Below are 24,617 nucleotides of genomic sequence, written 5' to 3'. Positions count from 1 at the left end.
GGTCGACCCCAATGGAACTTGAGTCGACCCCACTGTACCTTGAGTCGATCCCAAAAAGTGTTGAGTCGATCCCAGTGAAAAACAACTGAAATATAAGGTTCTGTGTTTCCTGAGAGGGCCGACCCTAATGCAGCAGGAGTCGACCCCAGTGAAAGTTGAGTTGACCTCAAGTATGATGAACAGTGGTTTGAGTCGACCCCAAAAAAGTTTGGGTCGACCCCAGCACGGGCAGAAGCATAATGGCTAGTTCTGCAGAAGTACTTTTTGGTCTCCCAACAGCAAGTAACGGCTAGATTTTGAAATCTAATGAATGGGAGGTGTCCAATGGATGAGGGAAACTATTTAAAGTGACACTATTAATCAGAGAAGTAATTCTTTTGAAAAATATCAAAGCTTACACAAGAAAGATGAGCCCTAATCTTCTTCATCCAAGTACTTCATTCAAAGAGCCAAAAGAAAGTGATTGAGCAAATTTCAAGAAACATTAAGAACTCCATCAACCCTTGAAGAGTGAAGCAATCTTGACAAAGAAGAGAGAAGTCTCATCAAAGCGATAACTATATTCTAAACTCTTCTTTGTAGCTCATAGTTGTTATATTTGCTCATCTAGGAGTTTCAACTTTCTTCTTGTTCTTAATCACCTTGTAAAGGTTTGTTGGTGGGCCCGTAAAACCAACGGTGTAGATTTGTTGGTGAACCCGTAAAACCAACTGTGAAGGTTTGTTGGTAAGCCCGTAAAACCAATATAGGTTTTTGGTGATCCCAAAAAACCAAAGTATAAAGATTTTTGGATTGTGAGCCCGAAAAACAATCCAACTGTAATCCACGGGATTATAGTGAATTTCCAAGGGGTCGCTTGGGGAGTGGACGCAGGTGTTTAGGAGAGCACTGAACCACTATACTTCTTGTGTGTTTGCATTGTGTATTGTTTTAACTTCACTCACTCATCAATTAACTCAATTAAGGAAGTAAAAATTTAGAGAAACCAATTCACCCCCCCCCCCCTCCCCCTCTTGGCTTGTCACCTTGGGCAACAATTACCAATTGGTCAAAGATGGAGAAGCATCATGCACTAGATAAAGAAGTTCTTCAAATTCTTTGCTTTCGCATGCCTTCATGAGGAAGAATGTTAGTTTATTTCTTAGAAGTTTGTCCTATATTCCCTCAAAAGAAGTCGTTCATCAACTTTAAGCCAAGGTATTGTGCTTTCCATTTTTTTTGGTGGAGTCAAGGCCTCTTTTTCTCCTCAACATATTATATGTTTACAAAGGAAAGTGAGCCAGGTCAATTGTTTGGACTTACTCTAATTGGGCTTATGTTTTATACCTAAATGCAATGGATTTAGTTAAAATGTTTGGTTTTTTCCTAAGCATAACTTAAGTGTACATTGATTCTGAATATTGTAGCATGTAGGGTAGGCCCCACAAATCCTTGGATGACCAAGCCAAAGCTTATAAAACTAGGATTTTACTAATTGAGGTTTGAAGGTGTTGGCCCGAAGTGGCAAACCCAAGAGGGAGGTGAATTGAATTTTATAATATTTTCCAGAAATAAAATCATATCTTCTCAAATTTTAAAATCTAATGAAATAAACTAGATGCAACAAGTATAACAAGTAATAATCACAAATATACAACTAAGTATAGAAAGTAAAGAGTGAAGGAAAGAAAAGTGTTACGCGATGATTTATAGTAGTTTGGTCTTCTTGTGAGCCTACATCCCCTCTCCGAAACATCTTCTCGAGATTTAATCCACTATGCTTATCCAAAGCTTTACAAACTGCTTAATTTTCGGGTGCAAGCAACCTTTACACTTGGTGATATCCGAGCTAACCCTTGGTTGATCTACTCTTTCAAACACTTTCTTATTTATCTAGAGTACGATCCTTCCAAGTAATCTTCTCTATCACTCAAGCTAACAAGAGCTCAACAACTCTCTTACAATACTTAATCAAAATAACAAGAATGAAAGCACTACACTCAATTTCTCAACAAGAAAGGCTTTTTACTTGTAAGTACAATACTCTCTTGATTTCTCTTCAATTCTCTATGAAACTCTCTCCTTTGTTGCAATATGAGGTATGAACCTCCTTTTATAGGCTTGAGAAGTTATTTTTCAGTTTGAAATAGTTTGAAGCTTTGGAAACCCTTTTTCAACATATTTAATGTAGGCAGATTCGGGTCAGATTTGATTTCCTACTTTGCAACACCTTTTTGACAAATCAAAAGGCCGAATTTGACTTAGTGGCTAGACAACATTGTATCCCTTTATGTTTTTTCCAACCTGATAAGAATCATCTAAAAAGGATATTTGGTTGAAAAGTTACAACTAAAAGAGTAAATATATGTCAGCCTGAATTACAGCTATGGATGGATTACAAACCCTATTACTCATTGCTAACGTTCAAATTTAAAAATATATTGAATATAAAAGTTTTAGATAAGTCTTCTTTTTAGATCATTAAGATTTGCATTAATATTATATTCTAATAAAATGTTATGTCAAAAATACTAACACATGTTTAGAATTTCAGCATCTGCCTTCAAAAGAAATCTAAATTTCTAATTTTCATTTGTTTGCTATAATCATAATAATAAACTAAATTCATTTGTTTGTTATGATCAAAATCAAATAATAAACTATTAAAATCGTCGGATTAACAGAAGGCAAGATCTAATGTAACAATCCAAGATCTAAAAAAAATACTAGCCAAAATGTATTACTTAGATTCCATAGTCTTATATAAGTATCCAAGATATCTTTAGTGCATAGTAAATGTGAAACTAAATACACCCCCATTCGAGCTCTCATATATCCCATTCTTAGGCATCCTAGCTAGGTTACGAGTAAAAAGCTAATTAAATCCAATTATAGACACCACGACCTATGGTCAATCCTAAAAGGGACATGCTGTCATATTCCTAGTTGAAATGGGTCATGAGTTAGGTCTATTTTTGATATCATTTGTAATAATATAGGACTTCACTCAACAAATTAGGTGGAAGGTGTTAATTTATGTTTTTTTGGTTATGTATAAATACTCAGGATCTTCCCAGTGCACAATCAATATAGGACTAAACATGTCTATGAGTATCCTTATATAATCTCAAATTCAAATTCTAGTATCCTTGCCAGTTTAAGGATCCAGATACAATCAAATCCAATCACAAACTCCATGATCTTCGAGTCCATAGTCAACCCCAAAAAGGTCTATGCTATAGTGCCCCTAGTTCATGTGGCCATAATTTGGGTCCACTTTGATTCATTTGTAATGACTCAAGGCCTCACCCAACAAGGCTAGCTAGAATGTATTATTTGAATTTTTGAACCTCATAAATACCAAAATCTTCCCATCACACAACTGATATGGGACTAAATGCAAATGATGTGAGGACTCGTACATGTATGTGTTTAGTCCTACATTGTTTGTGCATTAGAGAGATCTTGAATATTACAGGAGATTAAGAAACCTAAAATATACTTTATATCTAGTCTTTTTCTAGTGATATTAGAGCATACCCATCTCATAGTCCATATAAGTTAGGGAACACTGCAAACATGAGCCCTTCTAAAACTAGTTGGGTTAATCTTAATATTTGTGATTGGATTTGAACCGTCAGCTTGATGGAAAGGGAGGACTTAAATGATAAGAGTTTGTGAAAACCCGTGGAGGTATGTATTTAGTCCCATATCGGTTATGTGCTAGGTAGATCTTAGATATATATATGAGAGCAGAAAATTCAAACAATAACATCTATCTAGACTTTTGGAGTGAGGTACAAAGTCATTCCAAATAGTATTAGAGAGGATCAGAGAGGACCCCCCTATAGCCCTTATGCGAGTAAAGGACATCACAACATTGATCCTTTAGGGTTGGCTATTAGAGTTCTTGTATAATTATACAAAGCCAAGAAACCTAAATATCTTTTGATTAATCATTTTGGTGAAATCCTGGGTTATTACAGCTACTGTGACTCATAATTGAATCCTTGGCCTCTTGCTCATAGGACAAGTGAGAGATAATACATCCAAGCAGGCATTCAGTGGTCTTCTATGCTATTTATAATCTTTTGTAGCAAAACAGGCAGTAGTTCCATGGCCATCTTCCTTCTCTAGCTACAGGTAGTTGCAAGTTCGAGTTTCTCTTGTTCCATATATATCTTTTTGCCTATTTGTCTCAATTACAAGAATGTTAAAAGATGGGTAATTTCCCCATAGTTACTCTCAGAAGAAAGCCTCTATCTAATAGGCTGATTCATCACAGATGAGCTGACTGAGCCACATCAAACAATATTGAGACTTAGTAATACACGAACACCAACAGTGGCGGTCTAAATAGGACGATGGCATTAAGTGCAGAATATCTGATTCCACATGCATGTTTTTGAATGTTGTGGCCCTCTATTGACCATGAACTTGCATGACCCAGTGTTTCACTTGTGATAATAGGTAAAAAAACCTATACCTTTGTATTTTCTAATCAACTCAAACCTCATATGATTTAATTAAAAGTTTTGATTTGTGATCCAGTTATACCTGTAGTAAAATTAGGCTTAGTTCTTGTCTATTCAAGCACTATCCAATTATACCGGTTGGGGAGACATCGGACAGGAGGGTGTGGAGCTTGACTAGGAGAGCAGAGGTTCGAGCCCGAGATTTGTATGGCTTGGTCGGGAGGGCTCCGGCACGACAACTGGAGGGCGCCTGGATTTGGAGGCTTAACATCCACCCTCGTGTAGCACTGTTTCTCTAAAAGGTGGCGTGGGGGTGCTTGCCTACCAGAGGTGTGCTAGTGAGGAGGGTGCAGATCCCATCAGCATGTGCGGTATGCCCGGAGGTGGAGGAGACTATTTACCATGCCCTCATCGAGTGCCCACAGGCTAGATGGATTTGGGGGAGCGTCTCGACCTTCCCCAACCATCGACATATGTGGGAATCTATTGGGGACTTTCTAGACTTCCTCAAGTCCTCGATGTGTGGTCCGGGAGATGAGGAGAAGAAGACGAGGTGGCCTACCTGGCCTACCATAACTGGTTGGATAGAAATGCCTGGATCTTCGAGGACAGTGGCTCACACCCAAGGGTGGTGGAGGACAGAGCTCTTCTGCACGTGGCAGAGTTTCTTGGCATTAGTGTTGCTTCGCCTACTGAGTTAGCTAGAAAAACCTAGGGCACCCATTCTGCTATTACAACATCCAGGATTATGCTTGTTTTTTGGGTGTCCCCACCCTCTGGCTACCTCAAGGTGAACTTCGATAGCAGTATTGGCGATGGAGAGACTCACGAAGGTGTGGTTTTTGTTATTAGAGACCATGGTGCCAAGCTAATGGCAGCAGGGGGATGGCATATTTTTGACACGTCGGTCGCGGGTGTTGAGCTCAAAACTGCATGGGAGGGTGTCATTTATGCGAGGCAGGTGTTGGGCGCGGATAGCATCCTCCTTGAGGGAGACTCGACTACAGTGATTGAGTGGGTCCGGGGTCGAAGGAGCATGAACAAGGAAAGGCTACTGCTCCATGATATCCGCAACCTAATAGGGGAGTGTGCATCCCACCAGGTCATGCACGTCTACAAGGAGGTAAATGGGGCCGCTGACTGGGTTGCCTCCTATACAGCTCAGCATTCTGGTGGTTTCATTTGGATGGCCCAAAGGGCGATGCTGGAGCCCCTGGGTAGCCTTTTATTTTTTGACTTTTTTGGCCGCATTCATACCGCAGGGTGTGAGCTGCTGTTGTACCAAAAAAAAAAAAAGCACCATCAGCTCAACTTAATCAGCTCATAAACATTAGATCTAGGCAAGGCTTCACCTAAAGCGATCAAATGCAGGTCAAGCCTAAATCAACCTTTAGTTCGTTGAATATCAATCTAGACTATTTGGACTATACCACTATTGAAAATTCAAATTGCCTTCTGGACCATTGAATTCGGCCATAAGTCTTTGCAAACTTTGGTAACTTCAGCCAGATGATACCTATCTTTGTACTTTGCAATCCATTTTATCCTGCAAAAAGAAAGACAGGCTTAGTGCAAATAGATTAGTCAGAATTTTTGTAATATTAATTCTATATTCTCAAACACACACTACATTCTCCTTTAAGGCAGTGAGAGATATTAGTTTTCTGCTAGGGTCAGAAAGGAGAAGGTTGTTTTAGATGGATCTTGGTGGTTCTTTGGATTGAGACAACTTCTAGCCAGAAGACGGTCTTTGAGTTTTGGTCTTCTTTTTTTAACTTTGTCTGGTTGATGGAGTTTTTGTTGTCTTTAGTCTTTGGTTACCTGGTTCAACAACCGAAACGTTGTGCCAGGGTACAAGTGATGAAGGTTAAATATGATTGTGGTTAGTCCAGGAAGTCTTTTGGGGGCGTTTGGTAACCCCAACAGGAACACCACGGTGATCTAAGATCCCTAGTAATCCGAATACTGGGATGATTTGATCCCCAGTGATCTAACATCACAGTGTTTGGTTGGCCATGGTCCAATGATTAATAATCCCTGGGTATCCGTGAGTAACTTGTTTGGTATGGTACAGGGATCCAAGATCACCGACCACATAATACCACAAATACTTCTGATATATCTTAGTTAGATTTTTTATGTATTTTTAATTCTCATAAATTAAAAATGTAAGTCAATATGCTAATTTCTATAATAGCTCCGTAATTTTGTCACATATTCTACTTTTAGTAGCCCTTAACAAGTTTCTTTTGCTTATTCCCCTATAAGAAATTTCTTTTTAATTCTTTGATGACCATTCATGCTAATAAAATTTACTATAGAGACAATGACCAAGTGATCTAGCGAAATGCCACATATTTCCAATGTGACCAATTATCCTTAATGCAATATGCTGCCAATTTGGGTACTGCAAAATTCCAAGATGAGCTGTTGCAGCACATAATTTCCATTTGATCATGAGAAAAGAGAGGGGAATGGTTGAATGTCCTGGATATAATTTAGATAGAAAAGGCAAAACAACAGCATATATACTACTAACACTAAGAATGCAGAATCGGCAATGACCAAAAGAGACAAATTACTTATGGACAATCAGCAATATCCAAGCGATCTAGCGAAATGCCACATATTTTCAATGTCACCAATTATCCTTAATGCAATATGCCGCCAATTTTGGTACTGCAAAATTACAAGATGAGCTATTGCAGCACATAATTTCCATTTGATCATGAGAAAAGAAAGGGGAGTGGTTCAATGTCCTGAATATAATTTAGATAGAAAAGGCAAAACAGCAGCATATATACTTGTAACACTAAAAATTGTAACACCCAAATCAATAAAAAGCCATAAACATATATCAAAACTCCACCAATCCATAAACATCTAAAGTATAACTGTGAGGAGGTTTAGGTAGCATCATACTGGATCAAAGTCAAATGAGGGTCTATATGGACTGCCCTCTAACTATTTTAGCACATATCTTCTCTTGAATTGTTGAGGCGGGGTAAAAAAGAAGTCAATTTTGGACTTATCTTTGCTAATAACCTCGCCAGCAATCAACATATCATCCTCACTCAAATCTTCAATCTTCATAATCTCCTCAAACAAAGCCATATGCCTCTCATCACTTTGCCCCTTCTTCTCAAAAAAGTTTGCAATTTTTTTGAAGTCTTCCTTACTCCCTTCACACGCATTGCTTATCTTTCCCATCTCAGTGACCAAGTTCTCTATGATAGTATCATTGTGCTTTCTCTTTTTACTTACTAAGCTTCCTTTTTTCTTGCCAATTGTTGCAGTACTAGTACCAACGCCTGTAGGTTGGCAAATAGATGGTGGTGAATCTATTGCATTCGGAGAACCTCCCTCTGCATCCATATTATCTTCCAAACTCATAGTATCACCTAAAGCTTCCTCCTCTTTCTCAATTTGTTCACAAGCATCAGTTGGATCCTCTGCACCCTCCCCATTTGCTCTATCCTTACCAAACACAATTGACAAGTCTTCATAATAAGGGAAAGGCTTGTTTCTCAGGCCAGTTGCATGGGGATGACTCTGTCAACACAAAACAAAAATTATTAAACAATTTTAGAGATACAAACAAGTGAAGAATTATATTGAAAAGGCATAAGTTGAAAACAAACTTAGAAAGCATATATTTATGTAATACCTTCACCCACAAGTCATAAACATCTTTGTCTGCTACCACACATTTCTCTCTATCATTCCATCCAAATCTCGAGCAGTTTGGCCCTAACATTTCTGCAATTGCATTGTATTGCTTTTTTAGTAACTTCACATGATTTTCAATGTGTGGATTTACTCTCAGTCCACAATCAGAAAGCTTTTTTTCCATCATTCTCTCCAAATGCTGGTGAAATCCTGGCCTAAATGTGCCATTATCACCCTTCCAACCACCAGCATTCACTACCTCAATAAGGCACTCAACCAGCTTTGCATCTTCAGTCTTTGTCCAAATTCTTTTCGAGGAAGTAGTTCTGTCTGCTCTTATATTTGCTTTTTTATTCCCTTGAAAAAGTTGTTCTTCCATCCTAAAAATTAGACAGAAAGAATAATATTGCACACATTGGACACAAGTAATTATACATAATAGATAAAACAACAGCGAAATAGATGATGACATTACAAAAATAATAGAAAAAAATTGTTCAAGTACAAATAGAAATTTCATTAAACATATTAGCCTATGTATTTCGACTATTCATCCATTGCTCGAACATATCATTCGCCAAATTCTCTCTGAAAAGAGCCCAAGCATCACTTGTCTCTACATAGGTTATCCTATCACTAACTTCTTCCTCTTGTGAGCTAGTGACATCCTCAACAACCTCGATGTCCATTGGGTCAATAGGCATTTCTTCTCTAATAAAGTTGTGAAGAAGACAACAAGCACTAATGATTCTACATTGGGTTTTTACAGAGTAAAATGATTTAGACCTTAGAATTGCCTATCTTCCTTTTAGCAACCCAAAGCACCTCTCTATAACCTTCCTAGCCCAAGAGTGCTTCATGTTAAAGAACTCATGAGCATTGTGGGTTGTTGACTCTGTCACCACTCATTCAAATGGTATCTTTGTCCTCCATAAGGAGCCAAAAAGCCTTCAGCATTTGCGTATCCAGCATCACACAGATAATAGTAACCTGTATATTGTAAAATACGATAATTACTTTCAAAATAAATAATGCATCACTTGGTATGAGAATTTGGCCATTCTATTTATCATTTTTTTACTTACCTTGGGGCACCTTTAAGCCATTTCTCCTCAAAATGGCATATCGAAGCACTCGAGAATCAATAGCTGATCCCTGCCACCCAGGTAATACATAAATGAATTGCATGTCTCGAGTACAAACACCAAGGACATTAGTAGCAATCTCACCCTTGCGGCTTCGATACCTAGGCTTGTCGGCTTCCTCTACATCGACCTTTATGTATGTTCCATCAAGTGCTTCAAGACAGTTCTACATTTATAAGATAGTTTATTTAGTTTAGTAGAATAATTTAATTGATACAACTAAAAGTAGTGGTAAAGAGTACCTTGAACCACTTCCACCTCTCATCTGTACAATTCTCTGTCACAGCTTCAAGTTTCCATAACAACATGGAATGGAGACGTAGCACAGAGTTGAGAATAGCATAAAATTGTCTACTTATTGTCTCGCTAGAACGGGCGACTTGTCTCTTAATTATCCTATTCTTCACATCATGTGAAATTATATGTAAAAATATGGCAACCATTTCCTCTATATCCATGTTTTTAGAGAATTTGAGTCTTCCTTGTATTTTTAGTAAATAACATAATTTGTGAAAGGCTCTCCTATCCATCTGTATATTTTCAACAGAGGCTAAGTCACTATCAAACACAATTTTACCCAAATTCATAGACCTTATGTACTGCCTACTAACTAAATCCATTTTCTATCTTAATCTCAAATTAGATTGATTCCTAAATATGAGAGTAGTAAGCAATTGTATGCTGAAGTATATGTGCTCCATCATTTTCATTCAAAAAATTAAGATACCAAGTAACTGCAAATGCCTTGACCTTGGAAATCGAGCCATTACTGCAAACAATAATGCAAACAATTTAATTTTACATGGCAAGCGTTCTTTTAATCTCAAAAGAAAACCACATAAGGAACTTATCTATGAACTTATCTTTACCATGTCAAGCAAGACCAGAATAGGAATAGGTTATCCCATGGCACTTCATGGTCAAGGTGAAGGAAAGAATTTGTCCAGAAAGGGACAAATTCACAGGCATGGTACAATAACCAACAAGTAGCCATAGAGAGGAGGAAAAAAAGGACCCAGACACAAATTCTCTAATAATACAGAACTATAATGAAACATTGACCACTTAAAAAAAATGCGGCTATGTAGTAAAGCATATATACCTACAAGTTTATATTTTTGTCAGCTTAATTCATGCCTTTAACTATTTATATAATTTTTTGACATGTTCAACTATTAGATGGAATAATAAATCAGTTCATATTTTATAAATGGACATCATCCACTACAGGAGAACTTACCTTTTCCGACGCTTTTGAGGGCCTTTAGCGACGCTTATAAGCGTCGGCTAAAGCTTCGGCGACGCCAATCAAAGCGTCACAGAAGCGTCGGCGATACCGGAGTGCGAAAACTTTTTACCAACGCTACATTAAAGCGTCGGCAAAAATCGGAATTTGCCGACGCTTTAAAGCGTCAGCAAATACTGTTTACCGACGCTATAAAGCGTCAGAAAAAACTGTCGTGGCACGCGGGTTACGCCTAGGCCGACGGTTTTTACCGATGCTTTAAAGCGTCGGGCAATGTAATTATTTTAAAAAAAAATTAAAACTATCAAACTCCATAAATTTACATATATCATAAAACACACATTATACAATATGAACCAAACATTCAAATTACATTGATATTAACACAAATATTTAGATCATTCGAAATATAAATTTACATAAAAAGTTATGAATTACAATGTACTTTTACATATCAAACTCCATAAAAAACAATCTACAAAGTATCAGGGACGGGATTCAGCTCCATCATCATCATCTCTACGAGCATTTGAAGTATCAAGAATCTACAAAAAAAAAAAAAGAAACCTTAGATATTTGTAAAAATGGGATACATTAACTTATACATCATAATTGATAATATGTAAATTTTTATTCAGCCATAGCTCCATTTAATTTATCAGATATGCCAAGAATGATCATCCAAACAAAGTGAGACAAGAACTGTGATGGACATGGAAAAAATGTCGCAATAAATACTTAAAGAACAGAGAAAAACATTACCAAAACACCTACAGGAGGATCACGATATCCTGTGAGTAGGGCAAAAACATAGTTTTGGCCATTGTGTCGTGCCTGGAGGAATATGCAGAAGAACATTAGTAAAAGAACCAGACAGACATTGATGCAAATCTGAGTCCAAATTTTCAGTGATACTACCTTAGTGATAATGCTCAAGTCTGGAGGATATGCTCCTCCATTGGCAAATATTGCTGCTTGTTCATTTGGATATGGCTGAGGGAAACGATCGCTTAATTTACCAGGACGTGTGAACATTTCACCTTCATCATTTGGCCCATCAACCACCTCAACCACAGCTGCCATAGCCTTTGTCTCCTCTTCAGTGTATGCTACACCAACAAGATCTCGATATGAAATCAGAGACATTGAATGGCAAGAAGCACAAACTTGTTGGTAAACTTGGTGACCGCGCCGAATTCTGCTCAAGTTCATTATAATTAGTATTTCAATCATTGTACATCCACATTAAAACTAGTATACAGCTTTGCTTATTTCGTTGTGTAGATGAACAAAATGTTAGTTATCTAAAACGGACAACCTTTTTTTGCAGCCAAGCTACTAAGCTACTCAGGTTAGCCATTAAATGATAAGAGATCTCTTCAAAGTTGATGCAGCAGATCTCAAAGCATAAATTCATTCAAATTCATGTAATATATAATTAAATCAGTATAGCGAATATAAGAATCTTACAGAAATGAGAAAAAAATTAGTAAATATAGAGATGGTACTCCACTTACGATGCGTGGTCATAGGAACTAAGAATGCCTTTGTGAGGCCAAGGATAGATTGGACATGGTAGGCCATGCTCAGCTTCATCAGCAGATGCCAAAGTAGCCAGGCTCAATATACCAGAAACACCTGCTCCAAGGAATGCCAATGCTCTTAGTGATTTCACAGCAGTAGATCCAACACTTTCTTGATCTTGCTTGCACACATAAGATCGAAGCAAAAACAGGGCCTGCATGTAAATGATAGATAGTTAAATGCACAAAGAATGGAAACAATAAAATTAATGCAACTTGACTAGAAACCACCACCAAAACTAGAAAATGGAACTCCCTTCAACCAGAGGAATATAATAACTGGAAAGGCTATCAGTAATTTTTGTTCTTCGCCTACTGCTCAGAGAACAAGTTTCATCTATTTGCGTAATGAAGATTAAGTACCTGGGTGGAGGAAGGGAATGGGGAGGCAGATGGGATGCTTACAGTTGATTGAAATTGAGGTCTCTTCCTCAAAAGCTGGTGGATGGCTCTTCCCGCAGCCATTTTAGTCAACTCCTCAAAGAGTGAAGATCAAGTAGCTCTACATATGCAATAAGAGAGTGTAAGACAAAAGGCATATGAATTTCCAGATTGAGGTAAGATCAAGATTTTTCCCTTACTCAAAACAGTGCACAAAGCAGAGGAGAAATTCTGAGATACATTGATCTCCAAATATAAATATCAAAATGCATTATGGAAGAGATTTGAATTTTCCAAGGAGAGGTGCACACACACATCTTACCCTATACTAGGATTGCTATAATATGTGCATCATTCTCCATTTAGACTTACATCTGTCAACTAGTTTCTAATGTGTTTATAAACATTATACTCTTGATGTTTGCATTGATATATATAGCAGGGAAATTGCACAGATACCGTAAATTGACTAAAGAGAAGCATATTCAAATGACATGTTAGACAAATTAAGAAAAACACGAAAATTCAATTAGACTTACATCTTGTAAGGATCGGCACCAGTGAAACCAGTAGGTTTTGGTATCGGAATAAAAACCTGTGCACAAAGTCAAAAGAAAAACAAACAAATAAAGAACAAATCATGAGGGCGGAAAACCCTAGAACAAAACCAAAGATCTTACCCTCCCGATTAACAGCAAAAATAGGGCAGTGGCGGCCAATAACATCATTCCAGACAGTTCTTGACTGAGATTTCCCAAAGTACATCAGATCGAAGTGGATCAAGAACGGATCCAGATAAAACGAGGGTTTCAGTTCGAGTTTTTACCCCGTGGCACTGGCCCGCCTTGCTCATTAGCACGATGTCTCCCAGCCTGTAAGCGAGCGAGATCGAGAGCAGAGACGAGATTCAGAAGAAGAAGAGGCAACGAACTGGAAGAGCTCTTCGATCGCCGGCCATGGCCAAGACTCGGACCCGAGCTTTTGGGGGGAGGAAAAGGAGGGAGGAGGGAGGACGAGACAAGGGTCGGCGCCAGAGACGAGGGAGGAGGAGGGGACAAGGGTCGGCTAGCTCTATTAGGGCTTGATCGATCGAGGATAGAGGGAGAAGGGGGGCGGCACCAGGATTTGATGAGATTTGGTTTTCAACGACGCATATAAGCGTCGTCTTATCCCAACTCTACGACGACGCTAATAAGCGTCGTAATTAGCCGACGCTTTTTACAAGCGTCGGCTATTTTTGGCGGTAGTTGGAAAATTGCCGACGCTTGGAACAAGCGTTGACAAAAAAGCGTCGTTAAAACCCATATTTCCTATAGTGATCACAGTCAAGACAAGGCTGGGAATTAAGTAGATCCCTTACAAAAATCTTATGAATCAAAGGTTAGCATATCATCCTAGCTTAGCAACTATTCACTAGCAAGGGCATTATGAGAAATTCACTCCATCTAACTAATAAAAATCTCATCCCACCATCTCCTGTACTCGAAGCAGCAACTGCAACATCACAGCACAACAACTATCAACCCCTCTACAGGCCAGGAAACTCTCCACCTCCCTTCCATCAAGGGGGAAGACTCGTAGCCAGCTCCTATTCCCGTTTTATATGGGTCCTTTGCTTCACACTGGATCAGGTATGTACTCTCCCTCTCCTTTCCCCCTGCAGGCTGGGAAACTCTCCACCTCCCTTCCATCAAGGGGGAAGACTCATAGGCAACTCCTGTTCCCGTTTTATAAGGAGCCTTTGCTTCCTTTTGGTCAGGCTTTGTGATGGGGACATCAGAGCCCTTCATCCAGATGATCCTGAGCCCCCAGATTGAGTCAGACCCGTTTATTTGCATATTTATTTTATTTATTTTATTTCTGGGCTTGTTTGCATTTTAGGGCTTATTTGTGTTATTTGTGGGCTTATTAGGAGTTATTTTTGTGTAAGGAGGTTTTATGTTAATTGTGTTTATTTGGCTCTATATATAGGGGACTATTTTCATGATTAGGGTTTTAATGAATGAATGATTAAGAATTTCTTTTTTCCCACATCTTATTCTTCTTCCTCCTCCTCCTCCTCTCCTTCTCTTCTTCCTGCGTCCCTAGAACCTCTTCTTCCTTCTCCCTCTCTTGTTCTTCCTTCTTCTCCTCTTTTCCCGCAATAGTCCGGCATCAACTTGGTATCAGAGCCTTGGTGGGTTTTTGATAGTCAACTATAAAGACCACGCAATAGCACGTATCTAGTAGGATAGTGATTATGGGTATCGATCCACAGGGATTGGGGTACAATTGCTTTTCTTTAAAAAAAATATTTGAAAAAGAAAATTTAAGAGAAATGCAATTGAAGTGATATCAGTTTGAGGGAACCTAAGGCAAAGAATTCACCACTAACATTGAAATAAGGGTTATTTGTATTTTAATTTATTCTTGGATTAACATGCAAATTGGCTACAAGCCTAATAAGCATTCGAATAAAATTTTACAAAAGTAATTTAGGCATAATCCATCTTTGGTTGGCATGAAATGTCTACCCTAATCTAAGGTGGCAGCACATCGCATCTTTCCTAAGGATGGACTATCTTATATTTACTTAGTGATCATGAAGAACAGTTGTATAAACATCATACCTAAAATCATAGAAATTAAATATGATTCAAAAGAAGATATCCGTTAAAAACAATAAGTTCATACAACCCCAAGAATATAAAATAAAATATAAAACCCATGTCCCTTTGTTAGGACTGCATCCAGCCCTAGTGAGGAGATTAGCCTTCCATGGAGTGGGGGACGACAGCAGCAGCGATGTAGAAGGCCTTCATCACGACTGGGTTCTCCTTCTTTTCTCCTGTCGGCTTCCTCTCCCTCTTGAACTTCATTATTTTTTTCTTTGGAAAATCATTCCGAAATACCCAAACTACTATCTCTCCCTCTTATTTTCTTCTTCCCGTGGGATTTGGACTCCCCCTGGAATGCTTCATGGGGTCCGTCTCCTCCCCTTTTATAGCTTCACCAGCCCTCTCTCCTCTGTTTTCGTGGCTCTTCCGAATGGGCAGATAAGGCATGAGCTGATCCGGGCGTTGAGTTTAGAGCTTATCCATACTCTATTTTGAAGCAAGGAATGTTTGGATTTGCTAGTGACGTGGATGTAGTGGGAGAGAAGAAGCTGCTGGGATAAGGATGATCGCAAGCTGGGAGATGTGATCTAATCCGGAACGTGGAGGAGAAGCTGGATGAAGCTGAGAGGGAGAGTTTATCCGTGGGTGAAGATAAGGTGAACTGGGAGTTTGTTCCGAAGCAGGGGAAGATGTGGAGAGCGTTGGATGAACTAAAATGCTTCGGCTGAAAGGCTGAGATCCGTTCGTGATGCTCATCCCGGCTGGACACGAGATATCCGGATGCGAGAGAGGTTGGAACTGGGGCGGAAAAATCCTTGAGACGCGTGGAGTGCATCGTGGAAAGCAGGAAATGTTGGGAGGAATCCCGATTGATCCTAGGATGCAGAAGATCCCGTCTCTGTTCCGAAACAGGGGAAGAGGATGAATCTTTGATTTGCGGTTGTGGATAAGCTCAATCCGGAACACTGACTGGTTCGGAGCTAGGATATGGGGTGAATACGTGGATGAGGCTGAATACAAGCGGCTGTTGGCTTGGTTTGTGGACGTGGAAGGTGAACACGGGCGCGAGGGAAATCTGGGAAGGTTCACTGGTTTGATCCACGGGTGATGGAATTCCGTTCTGAATGGGATAAGATCTAGGAAGATGATGCGGATGCTGGGGAGTTTGGAAGTGCTGCCGTTGGCTGGATAAGGATGCAAGGCTTGGTTTTTGTTCATGGGATATGGGAAGAGATGGGATCTATTTCAACAGAGGGGAAAACCGTGGTTATTGTGAACGGCTGATGCTCTGTCCCAAGGAAGAAGAGATCGGAAGCTGGGAGGAGTTGGTTGGGAGATTTGGGATGCTACGGGATGAGGATGATAGATTCGCTGGGAGCAGGGGATAAGGAGAAAGAGCTCTCCCGTGATGCTCGGGAAGACTGGCTTGGGTGTATGTGGAAGAAGTTGAAGGAGAGATAAGCTGTTGGGAGGAAATGACCCGTGGTAACTTGGATGCAAGATGAATGGCTGAGATGGGATGAGGCTTTGGGATCCGTGCAATTAAGATGGGATGCTTTGAGATCTGAGAGACAAATAATTGAAGGGACTTTATTGTTTTTGAGATTAAAATTGGATCATGTGGAGAAAGAGTTGGAACGAGTGGAAAGAAAATTAGGTGACTGAATTAGAGGTTCTTGATTTGCGGGGTGCATGGGATTTGGGTTCAGAGATCATCCTAAATCAATTCGACTTGACCTGCATCCATTAGACTCAACCATTAAATAATTAAATCAACTCGAATTACCTCTGATAATTATTAAAATGCAATGATGATGGTAACACATATTTTATGGTTAAATTTACGAAATATGCGAATTAAAATAATGATAAGTGCTATGTAAATTAGATAAATTTATTCATTATTTAGCACTTATCACACCCCCCAACTTACATTTTGCTAGTCCTCGAGCAAAATAGAAAAAACTAACTCACTTTCGCAGGAATCGCGATTGCATTTACCGCATGCAATAAGGCTTTAAACCCCTAGGTGGCCCTAGTGGACGAGTTTTGTCTCGTGAGAATTTTCGGCTCAGATACCCACAAACTGTTGTCTCTATCCAAAGAGTTTATTGTTTTATAAAATCTAACTTCAAATGCATAAGTGCCAAGAATTTCAAAAGCACACAGAGTTTTAATTACTAAGTCAGCCCAAATCCTATGTCAGTATGCAATTTAAGTTGAAGTTATTAAGTTTCTATTAGAGAGTTGTAAGGCTAATTTATACTTGGGTGCTCGGTGATATCTGGACCATACACAAGCTAAGGCTGTAGATTCTCCAAATATTGCTAAAACTAGTAGTTTCCAAGAATTGATCATATAAGACCTAATCACTGATTCAAAATCATCCTATCTTGCAGGATTTCGAGAGTTGTGGATATTTACTTTAATACTTCATGGGCTTTATCTGTAATATTCCAGTTTACTCGAATTTTTACAACGACGGCTTTCACCCTATCGTTTTTTCAAGGTCAATATTATTTTTTTTTTTTTAATTTATAAATAAATTACGCACTTTTACTCTTGTAATGATTCCTCCGTGTAGCGAGCATTCAGTCAACACTCCCACACCAGATGGCGTAAGATGTTGGGTATCAAGACTCCCCTACGGACCTATGCTCGGGTTCCTTATACAAGCCCGCTGACCTTTGACAATAGGTAGCCCTTTTCGATGTACCTGACTAAATTCACTTCTTCTTCTTTTTTTTTTCTTTTCTTTTTTTTAACATGGGATAATAGTGAATTAGATAGGAATGATTCATCAGGACTCAAGGTTGCTACCAGACTTAACAACATAATGTTGAACCTAACTCTTAGAAGTGCAGGCCATGTGTGTTGTGAAATTCCAAAGTAAAAATTATCTTACAACTCGCTAAAAGAACTTTTAATAAAAAGAACTCAAATTGTCTTACTCCTGACTAGTCATTGGGCTTTTTTAGATTTTATATACTTTGTGTGTTTATTATTTCAGCACTAAAGCATAGAAATTAGGTTTTTTTTTTAGATAAACTTATTTAAAAATACGAAAATGTAAAAAGTTCTTTAGGAAATTCGAATTTTCTATACCCCCCAACCTAGACCAGACATTGTCCTCAATGTTTTTTTTAATTATTATTATTTTTTATTATTTTTATTTTTTTTATTATTTTTATTTTGGACAAAAATATGATGCATATGGAGGATAGAAGCATTGTACCTTAGTTGCATCAGTAATATGAGGACACTTGAAAAAATGTGACAAGAAAATGTGCAAAAATAACCTATGAAAATTGGGTTGCCTCCCAACAAGCGCTAAGTTTAACGTCTTCAGCTAGACGCAGCGCATCCTTATCAAATCATACCGGGTTCATGTCGAGTTCTCCAAGGAAGAAAATTTGTGGGAAACTAATTATCAGGCAAGGAGTTGACTGCTTCTATGGCCTTGTCTATATCAAAGTCAAAATGGGCCAAGCATATTTTCAGAGGGTTATCTGCCAAAATATAGGGAAGAGCTTCTTCTACAAGATCATCCATTTTGTCTATTAGAAAGCACTCAACTGTTCTCGCGGGTTGGTCAGAGGCACGAAATATATTTAGCTTGACCTTCATATTCCCAAAGGATATATTCATCACCCCAGTTCTACAATTTATACTCGCATTGGCTGTAGTTAAAAAGGGGCGCCCAAGGATCACGGGGATTTGTTTCTTAGGATTAGGCTCATGTTCCATATCCAGGACGATAAAATCTACAGGAAAATAGAATTTGTCTATCTTGACAAGAACATCTTCAATTATCCCACGTGGTGTTTTTACAGATCGATCAGCCAATTGAAGGGATACCGAGGATGGTTTTAACTCACCTAACCCAAGTTTCTCGTAAACTGAGTAAGGTAAAAGATTGACACTTGCCCCTAGATCTAAGAGTGCTCGATCAATGAAATTATTTCCTAAGACACAAGAGATGGTGGGAGCACCAGGATCTTTGAATTTTGGTGGGGTGTTGTGTTGGAGAATAGAACTCACTTGCTCAGTTAGGAAGACCTTTTTAGGCACATGTGTCCTAGATTTTCGCTTTTGGGTACAAAGGTCTTTGAGAAATTTGGCATATGAAGGAACTTGTCTAATAGCATCAAGAAGCGGGAGGTTGATTTTGACTTGTTTGAAAACCTCCATCATCTCCTCTAGTGAAGTTCCTTTCTTGCCAAAGGGAGAGGGTGAATTAAGAGCTTCAGGAAATGGGACTTTTGGAATATGAGTTTGGGCAAAAGCTGGAAGAGCTGAAGAAGAAGAAGGTTTTGGATTTTCATGTGATACATTTTGCTCCTCCTCTTTACCTTCCTTATTGTTACCCTCCTCAATCTTATTGTTTACTACACGTCCACTCCTTAGGGTAGTCAGAGCATTGGCTTGTTCATGATGAATTGTATTTAGCTGATTTTCTTGAGCCATATATTGTCCCCTAGGATTACTCACTGGTTGGCTTGGAAGCTTTCCTTCCTCTCGCTTGTTCAGTGCATTAGCTAGTTGCCCCATTTGGGATTCTAGCTTGGCGATGGATTGCGTGTGAGAGTGCACTAATTGTGTAATGGTTTCCAAACCTTGAAGGGAGGTTAACACTTTCTCCTCAAAGGCTGTGTTTCTATGGGGTGGAGGAGGAGTGTGTTGAAATTGAATTGAAAGACGGTAGGGATTAACATTCTGGAATGGTTGAAAGTTTTGGAAATAAGGCTGGGAGGTATTGGAAGTCTGCTGCTTCCAAGGGAAATTTGGATGGTTGCGCCACCCCGGGTTATAAGTGTTAGAATACGGATCATTACCCGGTTGGGACTGTGCTTGGGCAGCATTTACTTGTTCTTGCACAAATTCAGGGAATTGTGCTGCCGAAGGGCACTCAAAAATAGTATGAGACGGACTAGAACAGAGAGCACACACTTGTGCTTGGAGAAAGTTTGGGAGCTGTTCTCTAGACATTAGCTGGTCCAACTTTGGGGATAGTGCATCTACTTTGTCAGATAGACCTATGGACTGGCTAACTTCATATATGGTTCCTTTTCTTTGAGAACTCGGGGGTGCTTGACCAGCGGAGGAGGCATGGTGGAGAGAATTTTTATTAAGGTTTTCAAACATCTGCCATGCCTCATGCTCACTCTTAAGCATGAAAGTTCTCCCACACGAAGCATCAACCATCTGACGGTTTCGTTCAGACAATCCGTCATAAAAGCATTGCACTAATTGCCATTTGGGCATTTGATGATGCAGGCATTTTCGGAGTAAGTCTCTAAATTTTTCCCATGTTTCATGAAATTCTTCCCCGTCAGATTGGGAGAAGCTCGTGATAGCACGCCTAAATTGGTTCGTTCTTCCTATGGGAAAATATTTCTTTAGAAATTCATGTTGCATTTGAGCCCAAGAGAGAATAGAATTGGCTTCTAATGAATGGAGCCATTGTTTAGCTCTATCCTTAAGGGAAAAAGAAAACAGCCTAAGTTTCAGAGCATCATCAGTGAAGTTCTGAATTTTGACAGTAGTGCAGATCTCAAGGAACTCATCCAAATGTTTATATGGGTCTTCATTGTTAAGTCCATAAAAAGAGGGAAGCATTTGGATGACACTAGACTTAATTTCAAACTGTACAGCAGCAGTGGTATCAGGTAGTCGAATACAAGATGGAGAGGTATAAATGGAAGGAGTGAAGTACTCCTTTAACAGCTTGGGTTGTTCTTCAGCCATCTTGATAGGTGAAGCAGATCCTAGGATTTTATAAGTGCGGATTTCGGCTCGAAGGGCCCTAATAGAACGCTCTATTTCAGAATCAAAAGGTACTAATTCAGGAGATCTGGAATGACACCCTAGCATACACTAAAACTTGTTGGATCAGTCAAGTACAGTCAAGCATGCACTAAAGGAAAAATACATCAATTTCTTATGTTTATCCTAAAATCACTAGACAACTCCTAACTGGTTTGAAGAGGGCACCTAAGCCTCCAATCCGGTCTAATGAACTGAGTTGACCAGGTAAGCTCCCAGATAAGTGGGGGGGTCACGATGCGTTGCAAACGTTCCACTTAAAAACCACTTGTCTCGAACAGATGAACTGTCTCCCTTAAAGGGACAAAGCTTGCCTAGACATCAACTAAGCCACAGAGCGAAATTGGTGCAACTTTCGGTGATCTTCGTCCTATTGAGCTCGAATGTCCCTAAGAGCCAACGTCCAATTAATTTTAATTAACGTGATAGTTATGTGAGAATTGATTCACCTAATTTGGGCAAGAATCTGGTAATAAAATCCAGTTCTTATCTTGTTAAGGTGATTGTCCTTACTATGTGCGGATTAATTGGTGGATGTGTATCAAGCATGCATTCACACTTTTGCTGAAATTAAAATCAAACAATCATCACAAAATTTCAGGCTAGTTGGGAATCAATTTAAATAAGAAAGGTTTAGATGTTACCAAAGAGAATTTTCCAAACAATTTTTCTTTATTTTTAGGCAAACCTCTATAGCATTCCTTCTCCAGCAGTTCCTTTTTTGATTGTCCCAGACTTCCTCTTCGATTCCTGATCAAATAAAAATCAAAAATTAGTAAGAGAGAGAAAGGATATAAGAAAAGTAACAAAAATAAAAAATATTTTTATTTTATTTTATATATATATATATATTTTTTTAAAAAAAATTATATATATATGAAAAGAAAAACACTATACTAGCAATCCCCGGCAACGGCGCCAAAAATTGATAGTCAACTTTAAAGACCACGCAATAGCACGTATCTAGTAGGATAGTGATTACGGGTATCGATCCACAGGGATTGGGGTACAGTTGCTTTTCTTTAAAAAAAATATTTGAAAAAGAAAATTTAAGAGAAATGCAATTGAAGTGATATCAGTTTGAGGGAACCTAAGGCAAGGAATTCACCACTAACATTGGAACAAGGGTTATTTGTATTTTAATTTATTCTTGGATTAACATGCAAATTGGCTACAAGCCTAATAAGCATCCGAATAAAATTTCACAAAAGTAATTTAGGCATAATCCATCTTTGGTTGGCATGAAATGTCTACCCTAATCTGAGGTGGCAGCACATCGCATCTTTCCTAAGCATGGACTATCTTATATTTACGTAGTGATCATGAAGAACAGTTGTATAAACATCATACTTAAAATCACAGAAATTAAATATGATTCAAAAGAAGATATCCATTAAAAACAATAAGTTAATACAACCCCAAGAATATAAAATAAAATATAAAACCCATGTCCCTTTGTTAGGGCTGCATCCAGCCCTAGTGAGGAGATTAGCCTTCCATGGAGTGGGGGACGACAGCAGCAGCGATGTAGAAGGCCTTCATCACGACTGGGTTCTCCTTCTTTTCTCCCGTCGGCTTCCCCTCCCTCTTGAACTTCATTATTTTTTTCTTTGGAAAATCATTCCCGAAATACCCAAACTACTATCTCTCCCTCTTATTTTCTTCTTCCCGTGGGATTTGGACTCCCCCTGGAATGCTTCATGGGGTCCGTCTCCTCCCCTTTTATAGCTTCACCAGCCCTCTCTCCTCTGTTTTCGTGGCTCTTCCGAATGGGCAGATAAGGCATGAGCGGATTCGGGCGTTGAGTTTAGAGCTTATCCATACTCTATTTTGAAGCAGGGAATGTTTGGATTTGCTGGTGACGTGGATGTAGTGGGAGAGAAGAAGCTGCTGGGATAAGGATGATCGCAAGCTGGGAGATGTGATCTAATCCGGAACGTGGAGGAGAAGCTGGATGAAGCTGAGAGGGAGAGTTTATCCATGGGTGAAGATAAGGTGAACTGGGAGTTTGTTCCGAAGCAGGGGAAGATGTGGAGAGCGTTGGATGAACTGAAATGCTTCGGCTGAAAGGCTGAGATCCGTTCGTGATGCTCATCCCGGCTGGACACGAGATATCCGGATGCAAGAGAGGTTGGAACTGGGGCGGAAAAATCCTTGAGACGCGTGGAGTGCATCGTGGAAAGCAGGAAATGTTGGGAGGAATCCCGATTGATCCTAGGATGCAGAAGATCCCGTCTCTGTTCCGAAACAGGGGAAGAGGATGAATCTTTGATTTGCGGTTGTGGATAAGCTCAATCCGGAACACTGACTGGTTCGGAGCTAGGATATGGGGTGAATACGTGGATGAGGCTGAATACAAGCGGCTGTTGGCTTGGTTTGTGGACGTGGAAGGTGAACACGGGCGCGAGGGAAATCTGGGAAGGTTCACTGGTTTGATCCACGGGTGATGGAATTCCGTTCTGAATGGGATAAGATCTAGGAAGATGATGCGGATGCTGGGGAGTTTGGAAGTGCTGCCGTTGGCTGGATAAGGATGCAAGGCTTGGTTTTTGTTCATGGGATATGGGAAGAGATGGGATCTATTTCAACAGAGGGGAAAACCGTGGTTATTGTGAACGGCTGATGCTCTGTCCCAAGGAAGAAGAGATCGGAAGCTGGGAGGAGTTGGTTGGGAGATTTGGGATGCTACGGGATGAGGATGATAGATTCGCTGGGAGCAGGGGATAAGGAGAAAGAGCTCTCCCGTGATGCTCGGGAAGACTGGCTTGGGTGGATGTGGAAGAAGTTGAAGGAGAGATAAGCTGTTGGGAGGAAATGACCCGTGGTAACTTGGATGCAAGATGAATGGCTGAGATGGGATGAGGTTTTGGGATCCGTGCAATTAAGATGGGATGCTTTGAGATCTGGGGGACAATTAATTGAAGGGATTTTATTATTTTTGAGATTAAAATTGGATCATGTGGAGAAAGAGTTGGAACGAGTGGAAAGAAAATTAGGTGACTGAGTCAGAGGGTCTTGATTTGCGGGGTGCATGGGATTTGGGTTCAGAGATCATCCTAAATCAATTCGACTTGACCTGCATCCATTAGACTCAACCATTAAATAATTAAATCAACTCGAATTACCTCTGATAATTATTAAAATGCAATGATGATGGTAACACATATTTTATGGTTAAATTTATGAAATATGCGAATTAAAATAATGATAAGTGCTATATAAATTAGATAAATTTATTCATTATTTAGCACTTATCAGTTTTGCCCCTGCTGCCAAAGCCCCGATCCATAAGGGCCTTAGTTTCCATGGGCTGCCGTCAGGTGAAAACTGTGTTAGCACTTCCATCTCCCGGCTATTTCTTCCAAACCGAGAGCAATATATATATATATATATATATATATCCTCGTTCTCTCGGTTTTCATAGGAAGGAATAGAGGGGAACAAACCCTCGGTTTCAAAACAGAAAAAAAAAAAGTAAAAAAAAAAAGAACAGCCCCTTCGTGGTTGGCCCTTCCCTATCTCTGTGCCCACACCCACCGCCGTCTCCCTTCACGACGCCTCCGTGCCGCTGGTTCACCGCCGGTGGTCATCGCACCCCACGAACACCCACCGTGCCACGAGTTCCATGGTTCTGCCACCGTCGGTCCCGTGACCGATCGTCGAAAGAAGTTGCCGCCCGCCGGAAACCCATGGTCGACTACCCCGGTGCCACCGTC

General features: G+C 39.6%; 1 protein-coding gene across 4 annotated transcripts; it reads right to left on the bottom strand.

Moving 5' to 3' along the window:
- Positions 1–10,847: 10,847 nt before the first annotated feature.
- On the bottom strand, positions 10,848–21,696 carry LOC113461592 (cytochrome c1 1, heme protein, mitochondrial-like). Of its 4 annotated transcripts, XM_039118486.1 has the most exons (7): positions 21,590–21,696; positions 13,018–13,073; positions 12,461–12,599; positions 12,032–12,252; positions 11,433–11,712; positions 11,277–11,348; positions 10,848–11,059 (listed from the first exon to the last, which is right to left on the bottom strand). In XM_039118486.1, exons 3-7 carry the CDS (start codon positions 12,560–12,562, stop codon positions 11,000–11,002), a joined length of 735 nt encoding a protein of 244 aa, XP_038974414.1. In that variant the 5' UTR covers positions 12,563–12,599; positions 13,018–13,073; positions 21,590–21,696; the 3' UTR covers positions 10,848–10,999. The 4 variants fall into 4 exon arrangements, with proteins under 4 accessions (XP_038974414.1, XP_038974415.1, XP_038974413.1 ...); XM_039118487.1 differs by lacking the exon at positions 13,018–13,073; XM_039118485.1 differs by lacking the exon at positions 21,590–21,696 and having other exon boundaries at positions 13,018–14,271.
- Between the last annotated feature and the right edge of the window lie 2,921 nt (positions 21,697–24,617).

This window comes from Phoenix dactylifera, unplaced genomic scaffold (assembly GCF_009389715.1).
Source record: "Phoenix dactylifera cultivar Barhee BC4 unplaced genomic scaffold, palm_55x_up_171113_PBpolish2nd_filt_p 000357F, whole genome shotgun sequence".
Taxonomy (NCBI): domain Eukaryota; kingdom Viridiplantae; phylum Streptophyta; class Magnoliopsida; order Arecales; family Arecaceae; genus Phoenix; species Phoenix dactylifera.
Note: the sequence above shows the minus strand (reverse complement) of the source record. Positions and strands in the feature narration are given on the sequence as shown.